Raw genomic sequence first — 27,629 nt, 5'->3', positions numbered from 1 at the left:
ATGAGCTTTCAGTATGTTTTCACCCAGAAAGAGTTGAATCTTCGCCAGAGGAGATGGCTTGAGTTCCTTATGGATTATGATACTAGTGTGCTTTATCTTCCTTGTAAGGCAAATGTAGTAGCAGATGCTCTTAGAAGATTATCTATGGGTAGTGCAGCCCATGTTGAGGAAGAAAGGAAGGAGATAGCAAATGATGTTCACAGGCTTGCTCTCATTGGAGTTCACCTTAGGAGCATATTAGACAATGATGTAATAGTTCAGAATAAGGCAGAATATTCTTTGGTAGTGGAGGTTAAGGTAAAGTAATAAAGTGATCCATTCTTGCTTGAACTTAAGGTTGCATTCCACAATCAGAAAGTGAAGGTTTTCTCCCAACGGGAATATGGTGTACTTCTCTACCAGGGTACATTATGTGTTCCTTATGTGGGCGAGTTGAGACAGCACATTCTTGCAGAAGCCCATAACTCCAGGTATTCTATTCATCCTGGTTCCACTAAGATTTATCACAATCTGTAGGAAGTCTATTGGTAAAATGGCATGAACAAGGATATAGAAGACTATGTGAGTAAGTGCCTCAATTGGCAGCAACTCAAGGTAGAATATTAGAAACTAAGAGGTATGACTCAAAAGATCGATATTCCTACTTCGAAGTGGAAAGTGATTAATATGGATTTCATCACAGGGTTACCTAGTACTTGAAGAGAGCATGACTCCATTTGGATGATAATTGACAGGATCGCTAAGTCTTCTCGCTTCTTAGCGGTCAAGACTACAGATTCGGTAGAGGATTATGCAAATCTTTACATTAACGAAATTGTGAGGTTGCATAGGGTTCCTTTCTATATCATATAAGATAGAGGTCCTCAGTTTACCTCTCATTTCTGGAAGTCATTTCAGAAGGGTCTTGGTACTCAGGTTAACCTTAGTAGAACATTTCATCCACAGACAAATGGACAGGCAGAGGCTACCATTCAGACGCTAGAGGATATGTTGAGAGCTAGTGTGATAGATTTCAAAGGTAGTTGGGATGATCACCTTCCTCTAATTGAGTTTGCCTACAACAATAGCTACCATTCCAGCATTCAGATGGCCTTTTATGAGGCTTTGTATGGGCGTAGATGTAGATCTCCAGTTGGTTGGTTTGAAGTAGGTGAAACAGCTTTGATAGGGCTTGATTTAGTCGTTTATGCTATGGAGAAAGTCCAACTCATTAGAGATAGGCTTAAGACAACCCAGAGTCTTCAGAAATCTTACGTAGATGTAAGGAGAAGGGAACTAGAGATCCAAGTTGATGAGAGTGCACACTCTATTTATGTCAAATGGATAAAAGATGATTTTATAATATCAGTTCAAGATTGTAGTTTTTCAGGGTAGTAGAACCAAAGGCGGAGCTAAAAAATTTGTCAAGGGTGTTCAGAATTGGAAGAGAAAACTTTTTTAGCTACTGGGCGTGCAATATATTTATTACCAGAATGGGGGTTGAAATGAAATTACATATTCATTTCCCAATTTTTTCTTTAAACATAAAAATGGTTGTTGTACAATTTCCTCAACAAGAATCAAACCGCAGACAATTGGCACTGAACTAAACCCACTTACCAACGGACTATCAACCTCCACTGTTATTTAGTGTGTGCATTTATTTATATAACTAAATAACACAGAGTATATTGCCAAATATAGGAAACTTTGTATCAAGCAAAGAGCATATGAAAGCTTATATGATTCCACCAACAAAATATCAGAAAGATAAAATTGTTCGACATTGTTAGGATTAAAGGGAAACCTTGTTGTTGCTTTATATTCTTCTTCAAAGTTCAAGAAGAATATGAAGCACCAACAAAGCTTCCTTTCAATCCTGATAATATCACATGATTTTACATACCTAACATTTTGTTAGTGAAATCAGATGAGCATTCATGTGTTCTTTCCTTGATAAGATGCTTCCCAAACTTGAAATATTTATATATGAATGTTTGTACGGTTTTATCTCTCTTTTTTTTTCTTATAGGGGCTATTTTCCGTACTTTTTTGGTTTCTCAATGATTTGAGAGTTGACTTTGTGTTATATCTTTTTAGGTTTACGATGAAAATGGTATATAGTGATACTGAAAAAACACTTGAACTTGACAGTTTATAGAACACGACTTTTGATCACCTCTAGTAAGTTAACAAGAAAATTTTATATTGAACTCTCGGCTTACGTAGTGATCGGATCGGAAGAACTCTTTTCAACCACCCGAAGAATGTCTGAGGTGGAGTATATCTTTGTTATCCAACTCCCCGGCGTTTAAGAGAATGCTAATAGATCGATAGTTTCTTGATCAAGAACTTCTTGACACAATATTACAATTTTTCATTGAGATATCAAATTTTTTTGTGTGCATCACCTAAACCATAAATTATCTATATAGATTTAAGCTGATCTCAATCTTTTGCTTAGAAGTTTAAACTCAAAAGGGAGAAAGAAGTATTAATTAAGTATTATTTATAAATGTAATGACCTGGACCCAGAAGGTAAGGTTTGGAAATTTTTTACAAACTTACCGTTTGATACATCTAGGTAGTTTCCAAGAGTCACTTTTGATCACTTTGTGAAGTTGGATTCGAAATTTTTGAGCTATTTGTTAATTAGGATTCTTTAATTAACGGTGTTTTAAAATAACTAATTTTAGTTAGTAGCTAAGGTCTAAGGGCATACTTTATTTAAAAATCCAATACTATTTTGCACAAAGATATTAAAATAAATAAATAAGGTTAAACAATTATTTACAAAATTAATTAAGAAGCAAGAAGAGTATAGTGAGAAAAATATTTGTGCGACACCTACAAGAGGAAAACGACCTCTTGGTAAGCCAATCTTCACGATTTATGCCTTCTTATCTTATCTCGGCAAATCATTAACATTTTATATGCGCGGAAATAAGATAAGAAGTCATATATCGTGAAGATTTTCTTACTGGGAGGTCGTTTTCCTCTGGTCAGTGCTGCATAAATATTTTTCTCACTATGATCCTCTCGCTTCTTATGTAATTTTGTACATAATTATTTAACCGTATTTATTTATTTTAATATATCTGTGCCAAATAGTATTGGATTTTTAAATAAAGTATGTACTTAGCCATTATCTACTAGCTAAAATTAATTATTTTAGAACACCCGTTAATTAAACAATCGTAATTAACAAATATCTCAAAAATTTCAAACTCAACTACACAAATTGATCAAAACTTACTCTAGGAAACTACCTAGATGTATAAAATGTTAATTTTGTTAAAATTTCCAAAAATGACTTTCTTGGTCATTATATTATCCACCACTAAAATCCATGTTCATCCTCGAACATAAGGAATGAGAAGGAAGATAAACAACAATATCAAAGCTCAGTTATGACCTACCAATAGGTGTTCTTCTTTCCAAGTGAGCTCCTCCTTAAGAACGTTTCATCAAGATTAGATACTAAGAACTGAACTTGAGAATAAAACTTTTATCAACCCACAAAATAATCCCTTAATTCGATCACCGTGGACTATAACGTAATCACCATGATAATCTTTTTATTTTTTTCACATAACCACAATCAAATTCTGAATCAATACCACCTACCACCAGAAGTGAAATTGAACTATCCACCACACACTCATAACTCACAAATCATGATAGAGTTTATTAAGATTCCCTTCCACAATACACTCTTTTCACGAGTTTAAGTTATAAAAATTTCATCTTTAGATATTGAGTACTCATTAACGGAAAATCAAAATTACCTAACCCAGAGAGGGAAATGATCAACTAAACACCCAAAAACCGATACACTCAAAATGTAGAACCACTAAAAACACTCTTAGACAATGATAACTCTTCATAGCTCTTATATAAGTTCTCATAAGCAACGTCGTGCATGTAGAATAACTAGTATACTTTAACTATCCCAAACAATACAAAATCTTCCATAACTGAAATGAACAAGTCTAAACAAGGATGCCACCCTACGAGAAAAATCACATGATCGGTACACCTGATTCACCATTAGGAATTTACCCATAGAAGAAAAAATATATATGAACGTAGAAAGTAAATAATACTCTAAACCATGTCAAGAATGAAGTAGTTGGTCACATAAGAATATACAGAAGTAAGGTTGAATAACAAAATATACTCCTTCCATAGGGCCCATATAAATAAAATTTCATTCATCTGACTCCATCTCTCAATTTTTAGCCACTCACAATCAACCAGTCTGATCCCCATCACAACATTACAAGCACTCAATGCATCAAGCCCCACATACTCCTCCCAGTACTCAATTGAAGCTAACACTTTTAATACCAACAAACATCATAACTACACGAACCATTTACCTTACTCTCAAACTGTCACTAGTATCAAAGTTTCCTTATAAAACACATTGTAGCCTTAAAAAATAATAAAAATATGGTTCACTCTTTCCATTTAAGCATTACATAACATATATGAGTCACACCTAATATTTATAGCACTACTTCCTAAATCTAAAGTACTTTACCATCGAGTTAAAACAATTAAATCACACTCAATATCAACTCCACGTAAACTTTCAGATACCAAATTTCAAGTAAAATTAAAAACCATCATATACTTCATACTAACACTTGAGAAATTCTTCTTCACTCCAATAATTTGGTTATACTATAAGCTCATAACCTCTACTCACTATCAAAAGCCTCTGTAACACATCATAACAGTCTGGAAAGTATTTCAATTTCTTCGAAATCCTCATTAATCATGTAAAACTATAGGTCCACACCGTCAATCATCAATAAGTTACCTATCATAATTTGAATAACCTAGCTTGACATAACGATATAGAATCTTCCACATATCTTTCCTTGTAATCCAAAAAAAGACTCGATCTTTAGAAAAGTCGATAAATATCTAGTAAGTTTGTACTGAACTAGTTCACATCCCACAGTCATATCTAAACTCATAGACAAAAGTCCAAAAAATCCTACAACTACAAATCAAGGAATTATACGAGAGGTTTTATTCCTTCATCTTTTTTAAATTCTTTTCATAATACAATTTCAAATACCTTGAACCCTTCAATATACTACACTCTTGTTTCTTTCATTGACTCACTAACCAATCTTATCATTTGATGGATAAAGCGGAAAGAATTGGAGAAACAACAATTTTTATGAGTTACCTTGTGAACACCTGTACAACTTATTATAAAACAACTATGAGAAAACAGTAATTAATCACTTCACATCTGAAAAGACAAGAAAAATAGATTTTAATAAAGGCTGAACTCTTAAACAAAACTCTAAACTTGTTGCATTTTTTCCTTCAAGAACCTCAACTACTCCATTTTCCTTTTGAATCCATAATTTGTTCATTTTAGACTCTATTGGCTGATTTTGATCGGCTTGTTTTAATTGAAAATGTCTTCAATTTCGTATTATATGATTTTGATTGAAGAAATGAAGAGTAACTTTGTGTTAGTCTCATTTGTTTTATAATTTGTTCAAATAATTTGAAGTAAAACAAAATTATTGTCGAACAGTTTCACAAACAGTTGAACTGAGGAGTTCTGGAACAACATGTGTATCTCCTACCAATACCCCTTACGAAATTTTATTCCACTATCAATAGACAGTGTTTAAAAGGAACAAATTATGGATGAGACAATGATTCAATAGGAAAATAGCATATATTAGGTACTTGAGGGGAAAAATCCAACAAGTTTAGGGATCTTTTTATGTGTTTGACCTTAAATATATATATAGTAAATGATTATTAGTTTTTTGAAAATAAATAAAAGAATAATAAGTCCCCTATTTAAGGTTTGACTTTTAGGCCCCCAATTTTGTTGAGTTGGCCCGGAGTCCATCTACTACACCACCAATCGTCATATCTACGTCTAGGATATGATAACTCATAACATCATGTTAACTTCTTATAATTATTTTTTCTGTTCTTATGAACTTTCGTAAGTAATTAATTTGTATTTTTACTCCTCTCATAGTCGAAAAAACCTTTTACTCTTCTTATTGTAAAATTTCCAAAGTGGCTAAAGTCTTAATTCAATTGGATAAATGGCAATTTCCGTCCATAAATTGCCATTTATATTAGTTACTAATAAATATAATTTTTAAAAAAATTTAAAAATCACATTTTGCAAAATAATATCCCGTTATTCATCAATTGGACTATTATTAACATTATGCTTCCTTTTTAAAACTACTATGTTCCATTTTCATTTTATTTTGAAGTCTTTTATTTGAGTTGAAGATTTAATATGAATAATCTCTCTAGCTGATAAGATAAGAGTAAATTTAACTATACATGATTCTTTTCAAATCTAGCTTACGAGATTATATTAGATATGCAATTATTGTTGAATCATCTTCACATAAAAATGTGAGAAATCAAAGGAAAGCTATGGTAATTTCTACATGTCACTATTTTATAATATTATAATCTTTGCATATTTCTTCAAATGTAATGATATATGAGTAGTTTATATAGTTGATGTAAGATTATATACTTGGATAAATAATATAAGGATCTTTAACACGATAATCTTACATAGATATCGTTAGGAGAACATACCTGATGAGAAAGACATCATCACAGAGAAAAGCAGAAGCGTTAGTCGTAAATTGGTTTCTACCTCCTTACCCTAACTTTATGTTACCACAACCATCAATGATTGAATTATTTTAGAAAATATGTGATAACCCTAATGGGTGCACAGAGGGAGGACCAATTTATAGAGGTTATTAGATACTATTTGTGATATTACTTTGTTTGCAAGTTATTTTGGGCTATAAGTAAGAAATAATTAATAATAATGAAATAATAATTCTCACAGTTGATTCAGAAATCACTCGAGTCATAAATTGTTTTGTGAAATGGATCAAGTAATAACATTATATAATTACCCATTAAATGTAGATAAGGAAGAAGAGTTTTGTAGATTTTAAGGTGTAATCTAGTGATTAATGAAATGAATTAAATCATGAAGGTTTATTAAAATAAGATAAAAATCTACTCCACCTCATCTAACTCTCTGCTCATAATTTATTTTTATTTTATTTTTATATTTTTCTTATTTAGTTTTAAAAATGTAAATAAATATTTTTAGAATTTTTATACTTACGTATAGGTCATATAAAACAAATAAAAATGTTATTTAAAAAAGTTTTGGTGCAAGTAAAAAATATTTTTCAAAAAACATGCATAACATGTGTACACTATTTCTTGTTTTTCAGCAAATAACCTGTTCTGGAATAAATCACCTGTCCTCGACTACTTGTTTTCTTTCTAGTATCTTCTAGGTCTTTCATGTGTACACTATTTCTTGTTTTCGACAAATCACAAGTCCTCGACAAAATTACCTATCCTTGACTACTTTTTTTCTTTCTACTCTCCTCTAGGTCTTTCCATTTCTCCATTCTCATTCTTCCATGTCCTAGTAATCTTCACTTTATTGGAATTCTGACACCAAGTTTTCTTAAGGAACAAGTATATTCTATATGTTCCTTTGCAGATTACGTCAGTTACATTTTGTAAAGATAAAGTAGTGACATAATATTTAATCGTAGAAAACCCCAACTCATTATGGGTAAAAATCACGACCTACACTTCTATAGGATTTAACTCCACTTCATTAAATTATTATTCTCAACAAAAGATCACAAACCTATGTAATATAAGGAATTAAAAATTGTATTTCTTAGCTACACAAGAAAAGAAACCTCAAGTTTAAGTCTTTTACCGTCCATCAAGTTTCTCAAACTTGTTAGACGAATCCTACACACACACTTGATTGTAATTAAATCTTTTATTACAATCTTATAACTTTTTCCTCACAAACTCGCAACAGTCCCCGATAAATCTCAAACTGTTGATCTTGTTTTGATCTTCTTTTTATGTAAGTCGCAAAATTCTTCCAGGAACTATTGCAATATTTATAGACTTTAAAACTCTGCTAAGTATTGTTCAACACAACTTAGTCTTCGCAGCTTTAAAAAAACTTCTTTAAACCGAACTTGACTCGAACTCCTTCTCACGTTAGGACTCCTCCTTGCATTCTGCTTTGAAAAGAAAAACTTTGACGCAGTTTACCTTAACTGAATAAGAAAACTTTATTAATCACTAACTCCTTATTCTACTTTGTTTTGACTTCCTTTTCTACTTTGAATTTTCAAGTTCACGTCGCATGTTTATTTTTTTCTACTTCTTTCAGGATTTTGTCTCCATCTTTACTTCAGCTTCCTTGTTTGTCTGGTTTTCGTATTTGATTAAGAAAACTATCTTGCCTGCGTACTCCTTTATAAAAGGGAATTTTCTGTTCGAGTTTCTTGTCAAAAAAATAATACTTCCGCAACTTTATAATTTCTAATTCTGTGGTTGATATTCTCCTTATCCACTCGATTCGGTCTCTAAAGTACATGTTGGCGCAACCCGTTCTTTTCATCTATTCCTCTATTTGTCAATTATCAAAATCTTTCTCGTTCAAACACATTCAAGATCAGAGGGGGTGAGGAAGTATTTGGAAAGGAGCAATACTTTAGACGAGGTGAGTAAGTTTAATTATCACTATATCTTTCGATGCTTTTACTCCAATTGTTGCTGCAATTTTTAGGCATATAAATGTTGGTTAATTGTTTTTATTTGCATTCAATTTTTTCTTTTACCATTTTTGGTATTTAAAACTTTTGATTAAGAGTTATATGTATAGATGTGGATGATCTCTAAAGTTTTGATCTTTGATTGGGTTTGTGAATTGTAGTGAGCAGAGGGGTAAAACGAAGATAGTTGATTTTTTTTAATGTTGAAGTGGACTGATTTAAATGTCTAAAATCAATGTTTTTATTATTTTTTATTTTTTAGTTTTATGTGTGAATATATGTAAATCAATCTTCTACAACTAAAATCAAATAAGTGGGTAACACTAAGATGACGGTATGCCTAAAACAATAATTTTATTACTTTATTGTTCTATCATGTTAAGAAAATTAAGAATCTTGTATTGGTAGTCTTTTTATTAGGTAGATATATCAGTTCATTTTGTCATTTTCATTTCATCATCTTTGTTCTTTTTGATATAAATTAATAAAGTGTTCGATTTCTTAATGGGTAAATTAAGAATAGTAGAAGGAGAGTATTAGAGAGTTTGATTTATTTAGGATTTTTGTTGAAGTAGCGTTAATATATGTTACAGTGATGATTCCTATTAACACTAAATTATGACCCTCCACGATTTGATTAACTTTTAAGCTTCCTAAATATTGAAAAATGGGAAATAATTTTTGTTGATATTAAAAAATACTATAAAATTATCTTCCAAAAAACATTTTTTTACTTTTTCATATGGATTATATATCTTTATACTTAAAATATATAGATTTATATAATTTTTCAATTTGAATAGGTAGTTAGTAAATTGATTTACCAAAAAACAAAGCTTCAATTAACTATGCAACTTATTTTCTTTAAACTTACAATTAAATTAAGATCTTTCCTTTTGAAATAATTATTTTTATGTTGTTAAATTTAAGAAGCTTGAGTAATTAGTTGACTTTCTAATACATCTCATTTCCCTTTGAAACTCTCTTCAGGGACTTTATTTAGTCCATATTTGGATTATCAGATAACCTTTAACCCAAAATTTTGGCCAAAATTCTTTAAACCCATTTCACATTAACAAATCCAAGACCCAATTAAGAATTTGAAATTTTCCAGAGTCCCACATCGTTTTTCCCTTTATTTCAACCCAGAGTTTGACCTATAAACTCACCCTTACTGTTCAGGGCAGGAGTTTTTGAAGGCGAGAAATAGAACACCTCGCTATGTTTTTTGAAGTTCTTATTTTCGTCATTGAAGTTTTGTTTATTCGCAACTATTTTTGAGTCACAGTGGGTTTTGAATTCGTCACGTCCAGGATTGAGTTCCAGTCGCTACCCAGATCAAGGTAACACTCGTATTCCTTCTTTTTTTGATGTGAAGTGTTGGGTTTAGTTTTTTTTTAGCGATTATGTGTACCTATTGTAGTTTACTAAATAAAGGTTTTTATATTTAACTTCGTTTTTTAGCACTCTTTGTTTGTTTTAGGTCTTGTCTCTTGTTTTTATCTCAATGCTCAAGAATAGAGGTTTATTTTAGCTTCACATTTTGTGAATTAGGTGGTGTTTAACCAATTACATCAAGTTGTGTTGTTTAGTCTTTTCACTTGCTTTTTTATTGTAAAGATTGTTGTTGATAAGCACTGTTTAAATTTGTTTGAAATCCTTGATATTTTCTAGATTAAGTACCTTATTTCCAATTGTAATCTTGACTGCTGGCCCGATATTTCTTCCTTATTTACCTTTATTTAATTATCTTGTCATTCTTGTTTTAGTTGAGAGATTTTCTTGTGTGTCTTACTTTAATTTGTGCAAGCTGTGAAATATATTCCTTCTGTGTCTTCCTTTAATTCTTACAAGCTGTGAAATATATTCCTTTTGTGTCTTCCTTTAATTCTTACAAGCTATGAAATTTGATCTGATTGATCAAATATTCACTTCCTTTTCTTTACTAGATTTGCTCATGATTCACTTGATTCCTGCAATCATGTGGATGGAGAGTCTGCGATTTGGTGATGTATCTCATTCTTTTCCTGCATCAACTGACTAGTTAGTATATGCATTTGTCATTATTAAAACCTTCGATTATCAGGTTAACACAATGTTGTGTGCACCTCTTTATGAGATTTCTTATATGTGCTAAACATTATCTTTTTCTCTGTTTTATGACTTTTCTTAGTTATGACGTCTCAATTTCCATTTTTTTTGGGTCTTTCTACTACTGTGTTGTTTCTGCTGACTAAATATTTTTGCTTTTTACAATTTGCATTGTGTTGTTTTTGCTTATTAAAATCAACTTTACTTTCATGAACATTTGTTAACTTTCTGATAAATATCATCCTAAGACTACAAGATGAAACGAAAAAAAGTAGGACTCTACAGGACATTTTTAATTTTAACAATTTGAATTCCATAGTAACTCTAATTGATACGTCATTATGATGTTTTCTTAATAGCTTGCAGTAAAAGGTGGAAATGTTTCCTTATATTCCTAGCTATTAATGGTGCAATGTGAAGCAAGGGTAATCAATAATCACTGAAGAAATGCGTGTTTGAACATATATAAGAAATATTGGAATTGCAGCTTGGAGTGATACCTTAGCAATCATGTGCATCTGAAGAAATGATTAACCTCTTGAATAATAAGGGATCCAATTCATCAAAAAGTTCCCTCTTCTGAAAAAAAGGAAAACAAAGTCCAATAATTTATTGCCTTTGTTTTCCTTTTCCAGAAGAGGGAACTTTTCGAGGATTTTACCCCCTTATGTTGGTACCTCATTTGATACTATCACTTCTTGCCTACAGGTATTTAGAAAAGTATTCCATTACAATTGTAGATTTTATTCTTCTCAATTACAAATCAACCGGGAAGTTGACAATGATATTTTTCGAATGTAACTACAAGGGGGCTATGAGAAGGTATTCCATTACTCTCATTCTTTTTTCTCATTCCATGAAGTTCAAACACACTTGATAAACACATTTATTTCACACTAATGTGCAGGTGACAAAAATGCTTTAACGTAACACCATTAGTCTAAAGGAACTCTCTCAATGCTTTATTTTTACATTGACTTTCCAAGCTTCTTCTCCAATTGTTCTTGCAATTATCAGGTATATGTTGGTTAATTGTTTTGATTTGCATTTAATTTTCTTTTACCCTTTCAGTTTGCACAAATATCTATTTTTCATAGGTATTTAAATCTTTTGATTGAGGTTTATATACTGTGGATGATTGTCAAAATTTTAATCTTTCATTGAGTTTGCGAATGCAGTGACCAAAGGGGTCAAAGAAGATAGTTATTTTTTCCATCTCTTTGTGAAACTCGATTCTGGTTTCCATGTTAAAGTGGACTGACTTATAATTTTTAATATCAATATTTTCTTTTATTTTTTAATCTTATATGTGAATATGAAACTCAATATGCTAACACATTATTAAAATAAAAAACAAGGGGGTAATACTGAGAAGATAATATACCTAAAACATTAATTTATTACTTTGGTGGCGTATCGTGTTAAGGAAATTGGAAATATTGTATGGAGATAGTCTTTTAGTTGGGTTGATATATGAGTTCATTTTGTCATTTTTATTTCATAAGAAAAACCTACAAAATTGACTTAGTAAAAGGGACCTTCTAGTCGTTAGAAGAAAACTTAAATCAAAATTCCTATTAAATGAGATATAAAGGAACGTAATACTTTTCACAGTGTTTTTTAACAAATATTTTTGCAGTCTTTGTCTCTTATAATTCTTTCATGTATTATTATAGGTTTTAATATGTTGTTAATTTGCACTTAAATCTGTGAGTTATTTATAAAAAAGAAACAATGTTATAGGTTTTATCTCTCGAATTAGATAACGATGAAGTACAATTCATGACTTAACGCTACTATTAATAATAGGAAATTTGAGGAACTTCCCGTCAATAAGGTTTGACGGGGAAGCCCTTGGAATGAATGTTATTGTTGTTTGCTTTGCCTACAAAAAAAAAATCATGGCTTGGCAATTCATCTTTCCATTTTTGGTCTTATTAGTACTGCATTGTATTGGTTTTGTTTTTTGTTTTTTACACTTTCCATTGTGTTGTTTAGAGATCACTTCAAATGAATTAACGTTGTTGGAGAGGCGCCTAAAAGATTGGCAGACAATTACTACTTGTCTACTTTCTAACACAAATTTTGTTAAACGCAGTAGAACAATATCTCAAGTACATCATGATCTTACAATTCCGGTGTCTTCATCAACTTCAACGTTATGTTAGGACATAAAAATATCTCTATGATTATGCGACTACCTCATTAAATGTGTTTGACAAAAATGTTATTAATTTTTTTTTGGTAAATAATGGATTTTCATTTATTAAAGTAAAGACTCATTACAGAGACTAATCTATTTTCAATTAAGTTGATATTCATTTGTATCCTCTTTTTTTATTTGTATAGAAAATATTTTGATCTTATACGAATAAACAAGGGGAATCCAATTGCACGACATAATCTACATGACATTTAGGTTGGGACTTGGGTCCGTTCTGAATATTTATTTTGATACAAAATGTGGGTTTATGATAGAGTAGAGGGAAAATATAGAGCACATTCGATGATAAGTTGTTTGGATATTATACGTTGGATTCTTGGGATGGTCTTATGCACTGTCTATAACAAAAATCTTCAATAGGCACATAGACTATCTGTAAATTTGTAGTGCAGTATGAATCAATGTTTGATTCTACCGTGATACAAGCTTGAAACATGATAAATATTGTTCGAAGTCATATAATAAATATAGCTAAACTATGATCTTTCTCACATATACATGAGAATGTTACATTCCTACCCATGTTAGTGCAAATTCATTTTGATAAATGTAGCTAAACTAGGTAAGTTGTATTGTTACAGTGAATATGATGTCATATTGAACAATTGCTCAATATGAAGAAATTATAGTTATGATTTCCCAGGGAGCGGAGATGCTATAGTTAAAAAGTTCATTTGTCCAGTTTTATCAAGTAGAATACTGAAGTTTTTTTAGTTAATTAATAATGCAACCTTAGCGTGAATAGCATTAAATAGTCATCAAGACCCCCAATTTTACCTAACTTCACCATGTTCAAGAATTGAAATTATACAGAATTATGCCACGATGAATCAAGACAAATAATAAAATGATATGAGAGTAAACAAAATATAAGGGTAAGACTCTAAATGTGAAGAATAAACCTTTGAAAGTTTTAGAGAAGTCTTTTCACGAAGAATAGGGTTGCGGAGATCAAGTACAAGTTGTTCAACAAATTACATTTTGTGATCCTTATTGGTTGGTGCTTTGACATCAGAATATGCCGACGATGTAGCTCCTACTCCTCTGGAAGTGTCAACACCAACTGAGAGACTTAGGCAAGTTTATAATTTATAAAACCTCAATCAAATGCTTTTATCATTATCTTTTTTTCGGTTTTCCAAATTTATTTTCTCTCCTCTTTCTTCTGTTTAGAAATTAAATAAAGAGAATTCACCATTTGATTTAAAACCAGACCATAATCAATGAAGATCATTAATGAACTTTAAAGGTACATCAAAAACAAATTTTTAATCGTTGATGGTGCCGCAATTTTAAATGAAATGATGGTTTGCCTTCATTCAATTATGGAATAGAATAAATAGGAGAGGAAATAAAATAAGGAAATATGAAGTAAGAAAATCATAAAAGTATTTTATTGAAGCTTTAGAAAAAAATTTAACTCAGTCTCTCTGGAACACTTTGACACTATCGACATTTTCAGCGGAGTAGTAAGTTTGTCGCCTTCGTCTTTCGGTGCCGGAACACCAACCAATAAGTACTGCAAAATAAAATTTTCTGAACAAATTGTACTTTATATCCGTAACCCGAATCTACGTGAAAATCCCCTTCTTGAATATTCCCCCAAATCTATGTTAAAAGGCCCTTCTAGAACATTCCAGTGTTATTTTTTCATGTTTCGATGTTTGCTTTCATGTTTCATTTATTATAATATCGTTTTCTATCGATTCCTTGGGAATGATTTTGTATAATTTCAGATATTCATTATGGTGCTTTGAGGATTTTGATGACACTATTAAACACTTGTAACTTGAGAGAGTTTAAATGTAATTGGATGAACAGAAAATTAATTAAGATGGGAAATAATGTTATCGACTGTCGAATATAGCTATTGTTGAGAATATTAGGAGGAAAAAGAGGTTTAATCTCATGTAACCTATTATAATCTTAATGATTTAAGTTATCTCATCTGGGATTGAGTTGTTTCATAAAGAATTGAAACAAAATTTTTAGAAATCAATATCGAAACTATAGCAATATAATTTGCAAGTAGAAAATGGTGTGACTACTGTGTAACAAATACAATATGGACGACATCTTACTTATATCATCCCACTTCAAATTAATAGTGGTACATGGCCCCCTTAATATTATTGTGGCACACATTTGTTACTATCGCTGCATTCTACATATATTTTGATAAATGTTTCACTATAATTCTAGAGTTTATTCGTCTCTCAAATGCACTTGCATCTCTTAGGTATTATACCACAACACTTGGTTACTATCATATTTTCTCCTAAATATAATTCGTATTTACTTCTCAAAACTAATTACACAGAAATAAGTCCAAAAATAAGATCCAAGTAGTATCAAATTAATGCAACTCTACATTTGTTTGATAAATCTTTGTAAGAGAATTTAAATTTGATTTATATAAGAAGAAATTATACACTTGGGTTTTCTTTTCCTCATAATTCACAAAATGTCAAGTAATAGTGACTGTTCATCCTTGACAGTCAGTGATTACCATAAAGATGAAGAAAGGAAATTACATGTTTGTGACATTAAGTTCATAAGGCGCTGACTGGTGCAGCACAAGAATGTTTTCTTAAATAACTATATTCATGAAAAATGTTTTTAAACCTTGAAAAACTGGGATGTTATTTTTCATAAGAAAAAGAACCAAATAATCAATGATGTGTTCTACTGGATTGACTTTTGTGTGATGATAAGCGTAATTGTGATCCATCATAGTTGTGATATTTGGTTTCCCTTTAATAATTCTTTTTGATAGTTTTCTATTTTGCATATTATATTTCTTTGTATTTCTATCCCGTTCTTAATAAAACAAACAAGTCAACACCTTTCCAATAATTGAGGCTTACAAACTTAGGTGTCATTGGTGATCCCGTGAAGGAACTATGTCTGGAAATAAAGTAGACATATTAACTTCATGAGGGCACCAAAGACTCAAATATTCAAAAGGTGTTAGACTTGATTGTTGTATTAAGAAAGGGGGGCAAATACAAAGGAATCTTCGCTGCAAAGTAGAAGAGTGTCAGAAGGATCTATTCAAGTAAAACCAACTATCACAACTATGATAGATCATAATTACAACTATCATCACATAAAAGTCTATCAAGATCTCGAGAACTAATCTGATTCAGAAGTTTATATATCTTATTTTTTTTGTAGAGAAGATGTTCTTATAAGTTTTTGAAGGTCAAAAAGTATTTTTACATGAATAATATGGACTTGGATATTTATCTAACACAACATTCTTATGTTTCATGCACTTGCTAGCTCTTCATTTTCTTACTCTGTATGGACATCAGTGACTACCATGGAAGAATTTTATTTATAACTTGATATTTGTGAACTCTACGGAAAAGAAAACCCAAGTATAATTTTTTTTACAAGTAATAGATAAGGTTATAAATCCAAGTATAGAGCCTTCTTATGTAAATCAAATTCCTATTCTCTTTCGATAAGAATTCGATATGAGACTTAATCACTTTGGACTGAATAGAGATCAATCACCGCCACCTTAAGCACATGCTCTTTTTTATCTCCATTATGATGCACTCCACTAATACATTTCATTTGATTTTGCTGTTGCTTCTGATCCTCAATGCCTGTATTCTTTTGTTGGTGCTATATTTTGATAACTACTGCCTTAGCAACTAAAGAGGGTGGATCAATGTCAAATTCACTTTTTAAACTTGTCATAGAATCTGTTAATAGGATATAATGATAACAAAATTTGTTATTCAGTTGCTTATCTGATATTTTGTTCCTAAAAAATATATCATTATTAATTTGTAAATGGCAATGCCCTATGGTTGAATTGTTTTGTTGGTTCTAAAAATTAAAGTTTTGGTTAATATGTTATGAGGCATAAATAGTAGTTTTCTATTGATTTGATTCATTTGAAAGAGTCTTGCATGAACGGAGTGAAACACAATTTATTTTTTAGGCTGGTTCCACGACACAACTGTTTGATGATGATATATATGGATTAATGTGGCATAAGGAAGAAAAAAATAAGGCAGAAGATGTGAAGAAAGGTAAAATTTATGGACTTGGAGTACAAACTTCCTCAATGCATTCATTGCCATTGTTGTTTGGTGCTTCAACTTCTCACTCTTTGGAAGAAATTTTTTTTAGTATGTTTGAAAATTTTCTATGAGATTTAGACTTGTTTTTAACTATTTACTTCTATTTTGAATAAAAGTTTAATATTTATTAGACTTGTTTCATGTGATGCTTCAACTTTTAAACTTAGTTATACTGAATTTAAATTTGAATGATTAGGAATGTATTTGATGTTTGATTTAATTGTTTAACTTTTATGAATGGATGGTAGTATAATTTAACAGGTGGTGTATTAAGTAAATAATTTTTTCTACATAAAAATGTAACTTTTTACCACAATAATCAGCAGAATGACCTGACTTCTTCAAAAAAATTAATATTTCCTACTACAACAATAAAAGAGTACCTAGTTATTTATTTAATAAATTAGTTATTCTGACTACACTACTCAGAAAAAGACTTAAATGATTATATTGTTGTAGGATGATATATTAATTAAATAATTAATTACTTCAATACTACGACAACTGTAGTTGGGATTTTTTTAATTCATAAACTATTATTTTAATATTTTTCAACTACTGTAGTCGTCCATTTAGATAGTTTAATGGTCAGGACTAGTTTTATATTTTCCGACTACGTTAATTGGCAATGTCTGACTAATGTAGCTGGTGAATATTTTACGATGTTCAATATGCCGACTAACCAAAAATAGTCAGAAAGTCATTGAAATATTCAATTTTCCGACTATATTCAGACTATTTTTGCGGTCGGCAAACGACGAATTTCTAGTAGTACGATAAAGCATCAATGTTATTAAAACATAATAGGTTTCTTGAGACATTACTAATATCTTGTCTTTTTTCGCTGTCATGAAAATTTTCATTCACCCCCTATAAGATTACATGGAGAATTAGTTTTAATAGTTGGGGAAATTCTTCAATTACTAGTTGAATTTTTGTGTGTAGTCTGCGTCCAATTTTTAGTTACATTCTTGGTTTGAACTTGCAAAACATGCTTCCCAGAATTTTCAGCATGTTCAACATCGTCAGATGTATCCATTAGTTTGTGTCCTGACTCCATTAGTTTTTGGCCTTATCCAACTCGCGGCGCATCAACCCCAACTCTTGACGCATTCCCTTTATATTCAGTTGTTGTTTGGACAGAAATATTACTTGTAACTTCATCAATTGAGTGTGTGTACGATTTTGCTCAGAATTGGAAACAACCAATTGTTGATCAACCTTCCTTTTTTCATTTAATATTTCTCTCGCATCACCTTTATACTTTTCACTATTGATACTACCTTTTGAAGCAACATTAATTGTATCATCAATTTTGTTTGTTATTTTAATTTCTTTTCGAGATCAAACGACAATTATCTTCATTATGATCTCGGTGCTTACAATCTTATACGATTTAGAATTTTTCCCGTTAGATCTAGTTTAACCTTGACCCTAGTTGTGCTTGGTGTTGGCTTAATTTTGTAGCTTTATATATAACTATTGTCTTTCCAACTGTCATTGCTATAGACAACAAAGACTTCTTTGCAAACAAATCTGGGGAGATAAATTCAATAAAAAGCATAAAAACCACAATTAACATCGTCGTCTCCTTAGGATTACATCCAATGGACTCTGGAAAAACCCTAATTGGTTCTCCTGTCCAGGGAAAAACTCTCTACAATTGACACCTTCGATTTTTTAGTATTCACCACTCACCTCTCTCGATACATATAACACAAACCCAAACATATTGATTTTTCTTCTCAATTCTAGCTTACGAGATTATATTAGATATGCAATTATTGTTGGATTATCTTAGCATATAAATATGAAAAAGCAAAGGAAAGGTATGGTAATTTCAACTAGTCATTATTTTATAGTATTATAATCTTTGCATTATTCTTCAAATGTGATGATTTATTAGTAGTTTATATAGTTAATTCACAAATCACATGATTCGTAATTTTTTTTAAATGGCACAACTAATATCATTATATAATTATCCATTAAATATTAATAAAGAAGAAGAGTGATCAGTCAAATGAATTAAATCATAACGGTTTAATAAAATAATAGAAAAATATACACCACCTCATCTAACTCACTCTCATAACTTACTTTTATTTTTATATTTTTCTTATTTTATTTAAAATATTTAAATATATTTTTAGATTTTTTTTCCTACTTCCATATTGATCACAGAAAAGAAATAAATATGTTATTTAAAAAAGTTTTGCCGCAAGTAACCTAAGGAATTATTAACTCTAATTCATAGCTACAAAATTATAAACTGTAATTCCTAGTTTCCAAAGACACAACCCCCCATGTATAACTCTTCTACCATCCATAAAGTTTCTCAAACTTGTTAGACGAATCCTACATATATACTTGATTGTAATCAAAATTCGTAATTAAAATCTTAAAAAATTTTCCTCACAAACTCGCGACAGTCCCCAATAAATCTCAAAACTCTCTCAAACTCTTGATCATGTTTTAACCTTCAGTCTATGTAAGTGTACAAAATTCTTCAATGAACTATTGCGATATTTATAGACTTTGGAACTATCCTACGTATTGTTAAACACAACATAGTCTTCGTTGCTTTTAAAAAACTTCTTTAAACCGAACATGACTGAACTCCTTCTCATGTTAGGGATCCTCCTTGCATTCTGCTTTGAAAGGAAAAACATCCACACAGTTTACCTTAACTGAATAATAAACTTTATTAATGACTAACTCCCTCTTCTACTTGGTTTCGACTTCCTCTTCTACTTCAAATTTTACAAGTTCACGTGACAAGTTTTTGCTTTTCTACTTCTTTCAGGTTTTTGTCTCCTTTACTTCTGCTTCCCAGTTTGTCTAGTTAACCAATTTGATTAAGAAAATTATCTTGTCTATGTAATCCTTTATGAAAGAAAACTTTATGTACTTGTTGGTTGTCGAAAAAGAAATACTTTCACAACTTTAAAACTTCTAATTCGCGAGGTTGACATTCATCTTATCGCGGTCGGATTCGGTCTGAAAAGTAGATATTGGCTCAACAAGTTCCTTTTATCTGTTCCTCTATTTTTCAGTTCTCAAAATTTTTCTCGTTCTAACACACTCAAAATCCGAGGGGGCGAGGAAGTATTTCGAAAGGAGAAATTCTTTATACGAGGTGTGTAACTTTAATTATCAGACTAACTTTCGGAGCTTTTTCCCCAATTGTTGCTGCAATTTTTGGGCATATATATGTTGGTTAATTGTTTTCATTTTTCATTATTTTTTTATTTTACCCTTTTCAGTGTTTAAAACTTTTTATTAAGATTTATATATAGAGATGTGGATTATTTTCAAAGTTTTGATCTTTGATCTGGTTTGTGAATAGTAGTAATCAAAGGGGTAAAAATAAGATAGTTGATTTTTTTCCTTTTTTTTTGTGAAACTCGTTCTCGATTTCTGATGTTGAAGTTGAATAATTTAAATTTCTAAAATCAATCATTTTTTGGTTTTGATTCTTTAGTTTTATGTGTGAATATATGTAAATCAATTCGCTACAATTAAAATCAAATAAGGGGGTAGCACTAAAAAGATGATATACCTAAAACATTAATTTTATTACTTTATTGTTATATGACGTTAGGAAAATTCTAAATCTTGTACCGGTAGTCTTTTTGTCAGGTGGATATATGATTTCATTTTGTCGTTTTCATCTCATAAAAACATTGAAGAGCTTCATTTCTTAATGGTCAAATTAAGAATAGTAGAAAGACACTATTAGAGAGTTTGATTTATTTAAGCTTTCTGTTGAAGTGGCATCAATATATGTTGTAGTGATGATACCTGTTGATTCCCTATTTTGACCCTCCACGATTCGATTAATTTTTAAGCTTCTTAAATATTGAACAATTGGAAATAATAGTTTTTGAAAATAAAAAATACTCTCAAGATTATCTTCGAAACACTTTTTGCCATATTTTAATATGGATTATATATCTTTATACATAAAATATATAGATTTGTATAATTTATCTGTAACACTCGATATCCAAAACAGACCATAAACCAGATTTTCAGAAAATTTTACAAGTGCAACCAACGGGGCAATGACGGATCGTAGACTGACCCACGGTCCGTCCTGCACATCAATCAATGGGGTCAGAAACCCCCAAAATATCAGTCCGGGAGAATTTAATTAAGTCATGATTGACAGATGGACCTACGGTATGTAAGTCAGACTACACTACGTAGTTCATGACCATCGATTAACACCCTATTCACCCACATTCTGACAAGAACCACGGATGATCAGCACGGTCCGTAGGTGGACCCACAGTCCTTAGGTGGACCCACAGTCCTTAGGTCTGTCCATAGGTGGGAGTTAGAAGACAGTTAAGGGGGAAATGCAGTTGGGTTAACTTTAAATGGTCATAACTTTTAGCACAAAATGATTAATTGTCCTATGAACTACCCACAAATATATAATTGAATTACCTTTCCATATCCACCGACCTTGCTAAAATAAGAGCTCTGAGTAGAATTTTATCACTGTTTTAGTAAAGACCTATCGAACGGACCCAATCTGTGGACCAAACGACGGACGGTCGATTGAACGACGTACCATTAGTCCTGATTGTTGTTTGGTCCAACAACAACTTACCCAGGGGTCTTTTAGTCTTTTTCCACTTCATTTAAAACTAAGATACATTGTTTTGACCCTAAATCGTCCGATTTTAGTCATTTTATGCCTAGAAACATAACAAGAACTTACCTAAGTCAAAATCTAAGTTAGAAGTTAGAAAGTTTGAATCAAGAGACGAGAAAAAGGTCAGGAACCATAGTTTAAGAACACAACAAGTTTACAGCAGTTCTAGCCACAAAATCTAAGTGTTTCTCTGTGAAGTTCATCACCAAATATGTGGGATTTCACTGGTGGTCTCCTTTCACCCATTGGGTCCCTAGTTTTAAGCCAATTCTTGATTCTCTTATCATGATCAAACCTAGGTTCCGATAATTACAACATATTTTCATGCTTTAGTTAAAATTATGTTCTAAATCATATTATCATGTTGTTACTCAGATTATCACATGAAATTCAGAACCCTAGATTTGTATTTCATTAGTTCTTGAATTACACAAGCTAGATCTGATATTTCAGTTGTGCAGTTATACATGCTTCAGTTTTAATGCATCATTCTCAGATTAAATGTTGCATTCCCAATTTACCTGTTTAGTTTTGAGCTATGCAACAATTATAGAAATTCAGACATAATAAGTTAACTACATAAATAAATGGTAGTAGTATAATACCTAGTTGGACTAGGTTCATCCTACCTAATAGTCCCAGAACTATTAGCAAAGTAGGTCATAAGTCATTTCTATGGGCAATCAGTTTTGTGATAACGCCAACATGCCTTTATACCTATGACAGGGTATATTGCGTCCTCTTGATGGTGCGTATACAACGGAATCCCCATTTTGATCATGTGTTTTTATTATCGGTGATTAGTAGCTCCCACAGTTCAATCAGGCTCTCTTGCAATGACCATTTATCAGTATATTCATTGTTCAATTTCAGCATGTTATCAATTGGTCATTACATTCACTTAGCTCATAATTCAGTATATAATGTTCAAATTATTATACTTTCTTTTGATCTTGTTCAGTTATTTTTTGTTTCAGCTTTACTGTATTCTACATGCTCAGTATCTTCAAGTATTGACGCATACAGGAGCTACATCTTCTCGTGATGTAGATTCAGGTTCTCAGTATTCAGATCACGCATTGATCGATTTTTCACTCTCCAGTTAAGTAGATTCAGTGGTGAGTTATTATCCAAGGACAATACTCATGAGCTTCTTTTTCAGTCTTTTAGGCATTTATTTCAGTTTTTGCTAGATTTAGCTGGTGCTTTTCCCAGTATTTCTAGTCCAGTTTAGAGTCTATTTTAAGACATAGTTTGTTTCAGCTTAGTATTGAGTTAATGACTTCTTTGTATTAAACTCATTAATATCATTTACTGCTTATAGAATATGGGTATTCCCTATCTTTTCAGTTTAAGTTATGATTTAGCTTCCGCATTCAGTTTATTATCATTAGTATGCTCATGATCATGCCAGCATGGTTATCTTTGGATCACTTGCGGTCCTAGATTCGTTGTCCGCTTATCAGGGTAGCCCGGGGCGTGAAATTATAAATTTGAATAAATAGTTAGAAAATCATTTTACGAAAAATAGAGTTTCAATTAAGTATGTAACTTACTTTCTTTATAACTAGAAATTTAATTACGATCTTTCCTTTTGAAATAAATATTTTTATGTTGGTAAAGTTTAGAAGCTCGAATAATTAGTTGACTTTATAATACATGTCATTTCCCTTTGAAACTCTCATAAGGTACTTTTATTTAGTCCATATTTGGACCATCAGATAACTTTTAACCCAAAATTTTTGCCCAAATTCACTAAACACATTTCACATTAAGATACCCAAGACCGAATTCGGGATTTGAAAATTTCCAGATTCCCACATCATTTTCCCCTATATTTTGACCCAGAGTTTGTCCTACTCAAATCCGCTCACTCTTACTGTTCAGGGTAGGAGGTTTTGGAGGTGTGAAAAAGAACACCCAACTATGTTTTTGGGAGTTCATATTTTCGTCGCTGAAATTTTGTTGATTCACAACTATTTTGAGTCGAAGTGGTGTTGGAATTCGTCACGTCCAGGCTCAAGTTCCAGTCGCTCCATAGAACTAGGTAACATTCGTATTCTTTCCTCATTTCATGTGATGTGTTGGGTTTAGTTTTTGTTTTAGTTATTATGAATACATATTTTAGTTAACTAAATAAAGGTGTTTAGAATTAACTTCGTTGTTTAGCACTCTTTGTTAGTTTTAGATCTTTTCTCTTGTTTTGATCTCAATGCTTAAGAATGGAGGTTTATTTCAGCTTAACATTTTGTGAATTAGGTGGTGTTTAACTAATTAATCAAGTTGTGTTGTTTAGTCTTTTCCCTCACTTTTGTCGTTTAAAGATCATTGTCGATAATAAATGTTTAATTATTTTGGAAATCCTTGATAGTATCCAGATTTAAGTACCGATATTTGTTCCTTGATTGTACTTTTTTGTAATTAACTTGTCCTTCTTCTTTTCCTTGAGAGATTTTCCTTGTGTTTCTTCAAGTTGTAAAATATTTTCCTTGTGTGTCTTCCTTTAATTATTGCAAGCTCTGAAATTGTATTTGATTAATCAAATATTCACTTTGATTTCTTGATTAGATTTTCTCATGATTCACTTGATTCCTGCAATCATCTGGAATGAGAGTCTGTGCTTTGGTGGTGTATCTCATTCCTTTCCTGCAATAACTGACTAGTCAGCATATGCATGTCATTATTAAAACATTTGATTATGAGGTTAACACAAAGTTGTGTTCAACTCTTTATGAGATTTTGTTTATGAGTTATTAAAATGTCTTTTCCTCTCTTTTATGGCTTTTCTTAGTTATGACGTCTCAATTTCCATTTTATTTTTTTAAGTATTTCTACTACTGTATTATTTTTGCTTATTAAAATCAGTTATCAGAATTTTTTGAATTTCTCATAAATAAATCATTTCCTTTGTTTTCCTTTTCCTGAAGAGGGAACTTTTTTGGGATTTGACCCCTTATTGTGGCATTCATTTGATATTAAATACACTTCATGCCTACATGTATTTTGAAAAGTATTCTATTACAATTGTAGATTTTATTCCCCTCGCAAATCCAAAAAATTGGGAAGTGGACAAAGAGGTTTTTAGAATTTAACTATGAGAGGGCTATAAGAAGGTATTCCATTCCTCTCACTCTTTATTCTCATACTATCAATTTCAAACAAATTCGATAAACACGTTTAATGTACACTAATTTGCAGGTGTAATTTGTTTTTCTGAAAGCCATCTCCCATTTGTACGTGGTATTACAGGCAACAAAAATGTTTCAACGCCATTAGTCTAAAGGATCTCTCCCAATGCTTTCTATTCACATTAACTTTTCAAGCTTATCCTCGAATTGTTCTTGTAATTTTCAGGTATACGTTGGTTAATTGTATGATCTGCATTCAATTTTCTTTTACGCTTTTGGGTTTGAAAAGATATCTATTTTGCATTATTGTTAGATGCATTTAAAACTTTTGATTAAGGTTTATATTTTGTGGATTATTTACAAAATTTTGATCTTTGATTGGGTTTGCGAATACACTGACCAAAGTGGTCAAAGAAGATAGTTGTTTTTTTCCATCTCTTTGTGAAACTAGATTCTGGGTTCCAATGTCAAAGTGGATTTGCTTAAATTTGTAAAATCATTATTTTGTTTTATTTTTTAGTCTAAAAGAAAAGGTAGGAATAAAATGTCATGCCCGACAAACTTTCAAATTCAAATGATTTTTTAGTATAACTATCATCCTCATAAAAAATCAAAGAAACATCACAAGAAGTTGACTCTCAGATTTTGAGGATCTCATAAGAGCGATACATAACCAATAATTAAATTAAAAAGAGTCAAAACACTACAAACCTACATTTCGAGATATTCCAAATATAGGAAATCCTTTTACATTGTTATGATTAATGGGAAACCTTGTTCATGCTTCATATTCTTCTTGAAAGTTGAAGAAGAATATGAAGCACCATCAAAGCTTCTCTTTAATCTTGATAGAATCAAATGATTTTACCTACCTAACATTTTGTTGGTTAAATTAAATAAGCGTCCTTGTGTTCTTTCATTGATAAGAAGCTTCACAAACTTGAAATGTTGACATGAATATATGTGGTGCTTTAACTCTCTTTTTTCGTATAGGGGTCATTTTTTGTACTTTTTTTGTTAGTCAATGATCGTAGAGTTAATTTCGTATTATGTTTTTTTTTTGGTTTTCGATGAAGATGGTATATAGTGATACTAAAGAATCACTTTAACTCTAATGTTTATCAGACATGACAGTTGAGAACCTTAAGGAAGGTTAAGCAAGAAAATTTTATATGAAGAATGTCTGAGATGCTGTTTATCAATCTTTTATTAGCCAACTCCCTGGGGTTAGGGAGAACGCTAATAGATCGATAGTTTCTTGATCAAGAATTTTGTGACACAAGATTATAATTTTTCATTGAAATCTCAAATTTTTTTCGTGTGCATTACCTAAAGAAAAAAATTGTTTATATAGATTTAAGATGAACTCAATCTTTTTCTTAGAAGTTTAAACTCAAAAGGGAGAAAGATATGTTGATTTAGTATTATCAAAAGTGACTCTGTGCAACTACCAAGATGGGTATAATGGCAATTTAGTAAAAGTTTCCAAAACATACCTTTCGGTTCATTACATTATCAACCACTAAAACCATGTTCATCCTCAAACATATGGAAGAGGAAGGAAGAATAGACAACATTATCAAAGCTCAGTTATGACCTACCAGTCGGTGTTCGTCTTTCTAAGTTAGCTTTTCCTTAAGACCATTTCATCAAGATTAGCTACTAAGAACATAACTTTTGAATAAAACTTCTATTAATTCACAGAACAACCACTGAACTTAATCTAAATTGAAACACTCTGGACTATAACATAATCACCATGATGATTCTTTTTCCAGATAACCACAATCAAATTCTGAAAAAAACCACCTACCACCAGAAGTGAAATTGAACTAACCACCATATACTCATAATGCATAAATAATGATATATTTTATTAAGATTCCTTTTCAAAATACAATCTTTTCACGAGTTTAATTTATAAAATTTGACTTTAGATGTTGAGAACTCATTAAGGGAGAATCAAACTTATCTAAGCCATGGAAGGAAATGATAAAGTCAACACCCAACAAGCGATACATTTAAATTGTAGAACCTCTAACAACACTCTTAGACAATTATAACTCTTCATATCTCTTATATAAGTTGTCATAAGAAAAGTCGTGCATGTAGAATCATTAGTATACTTTAACTATTTACTTCCGTTTTGAATAACAATTGAATACTATTATACTTACTTTAGGTGATGCTTGAAATTTCAAACTTAGTTATATTGAATGGAAATTTGAATGATTAGGAAAGTATTTGATGTTTGATTTTATTGTTCAATTATCACGAATGGATTGTAGTAAAATTTAAAAGGTGGTGTATGAAATAAGAAAAATTCTATATAAAAGTGCAAGTTTTTTACCACAATAATAAGCAAAATGACCTAACTTCTTAAAAAAATAAATATTATGTACTACAGCAACTGGAGAGAACCTAATTAGTTCATTAATAAATTTTATATATATATTATGATTACAGTACTCGGAAAAATACTTAAATGACTATAAATAAGTTATATATGCCGACTAACTGTTGTCGGAACATATATAAATTCTAATATATAATAAATTAAATACTATGGCAATTGTAGTCAGGATTTTTTATAATTAATAGACTATTATTTTAATATTTTTGCAACTACTGTAGTTGGTCAATTAAATATTTTGATGGTCAGGACTAGTTTTATATTTTCCGACCACCGTAATTGGCAAAGTCTAAATACTTTAGTAGGTAAATATTTTACGACGTTCAATATGCTGATTATTCAAAAATAGTCCGAAAGTCATCGAAAAGTTCCATTTTCTACTACATTTT

General features: G+C 30.9%; 1 protein-coding gene across 1 annotated transcript; it reads left to right on the top strand.

The window, feature by feature from the left end:
• Positions 1–22,805, top strand: LOC138348887 (uncharacterized). The gene is made up of 6 exons (XM_069298476.1): positions 1–297; positions 355–470; positions 735–816; positions 898–1,049; positions 1,119–1,260; positions 22,677–22,805. The coding sequence occupies exons 1-6, from the start codon at positions 1–3 to the stop codon at positions 22,803–22,805; spliced, it is 918 nt and encodes a 305-aa protein (XP_069154577.1).
• The last annotated feature ends 4,824 nt before the right edge of the window (positions 22,806–27,629 follow it).

This window comes from Solanum lycopersicum, chromosome 5 (assembly GCF_036512215.1).
Source record: "Solanum lycopersicum chromosome 5, SLM_r2.1".
NCBI classification, from domain to species: Eukaryota; Viridiplantae; Streptophyta; class Magnoliopsida; order Solanales; family Solanaceae; genus Solanum; species Solanum lycopersicum.
Note: the sequence above shows the minus strand (reverse complement) of the source record. Positions and strands in the feature narration are given on the sequence as shown.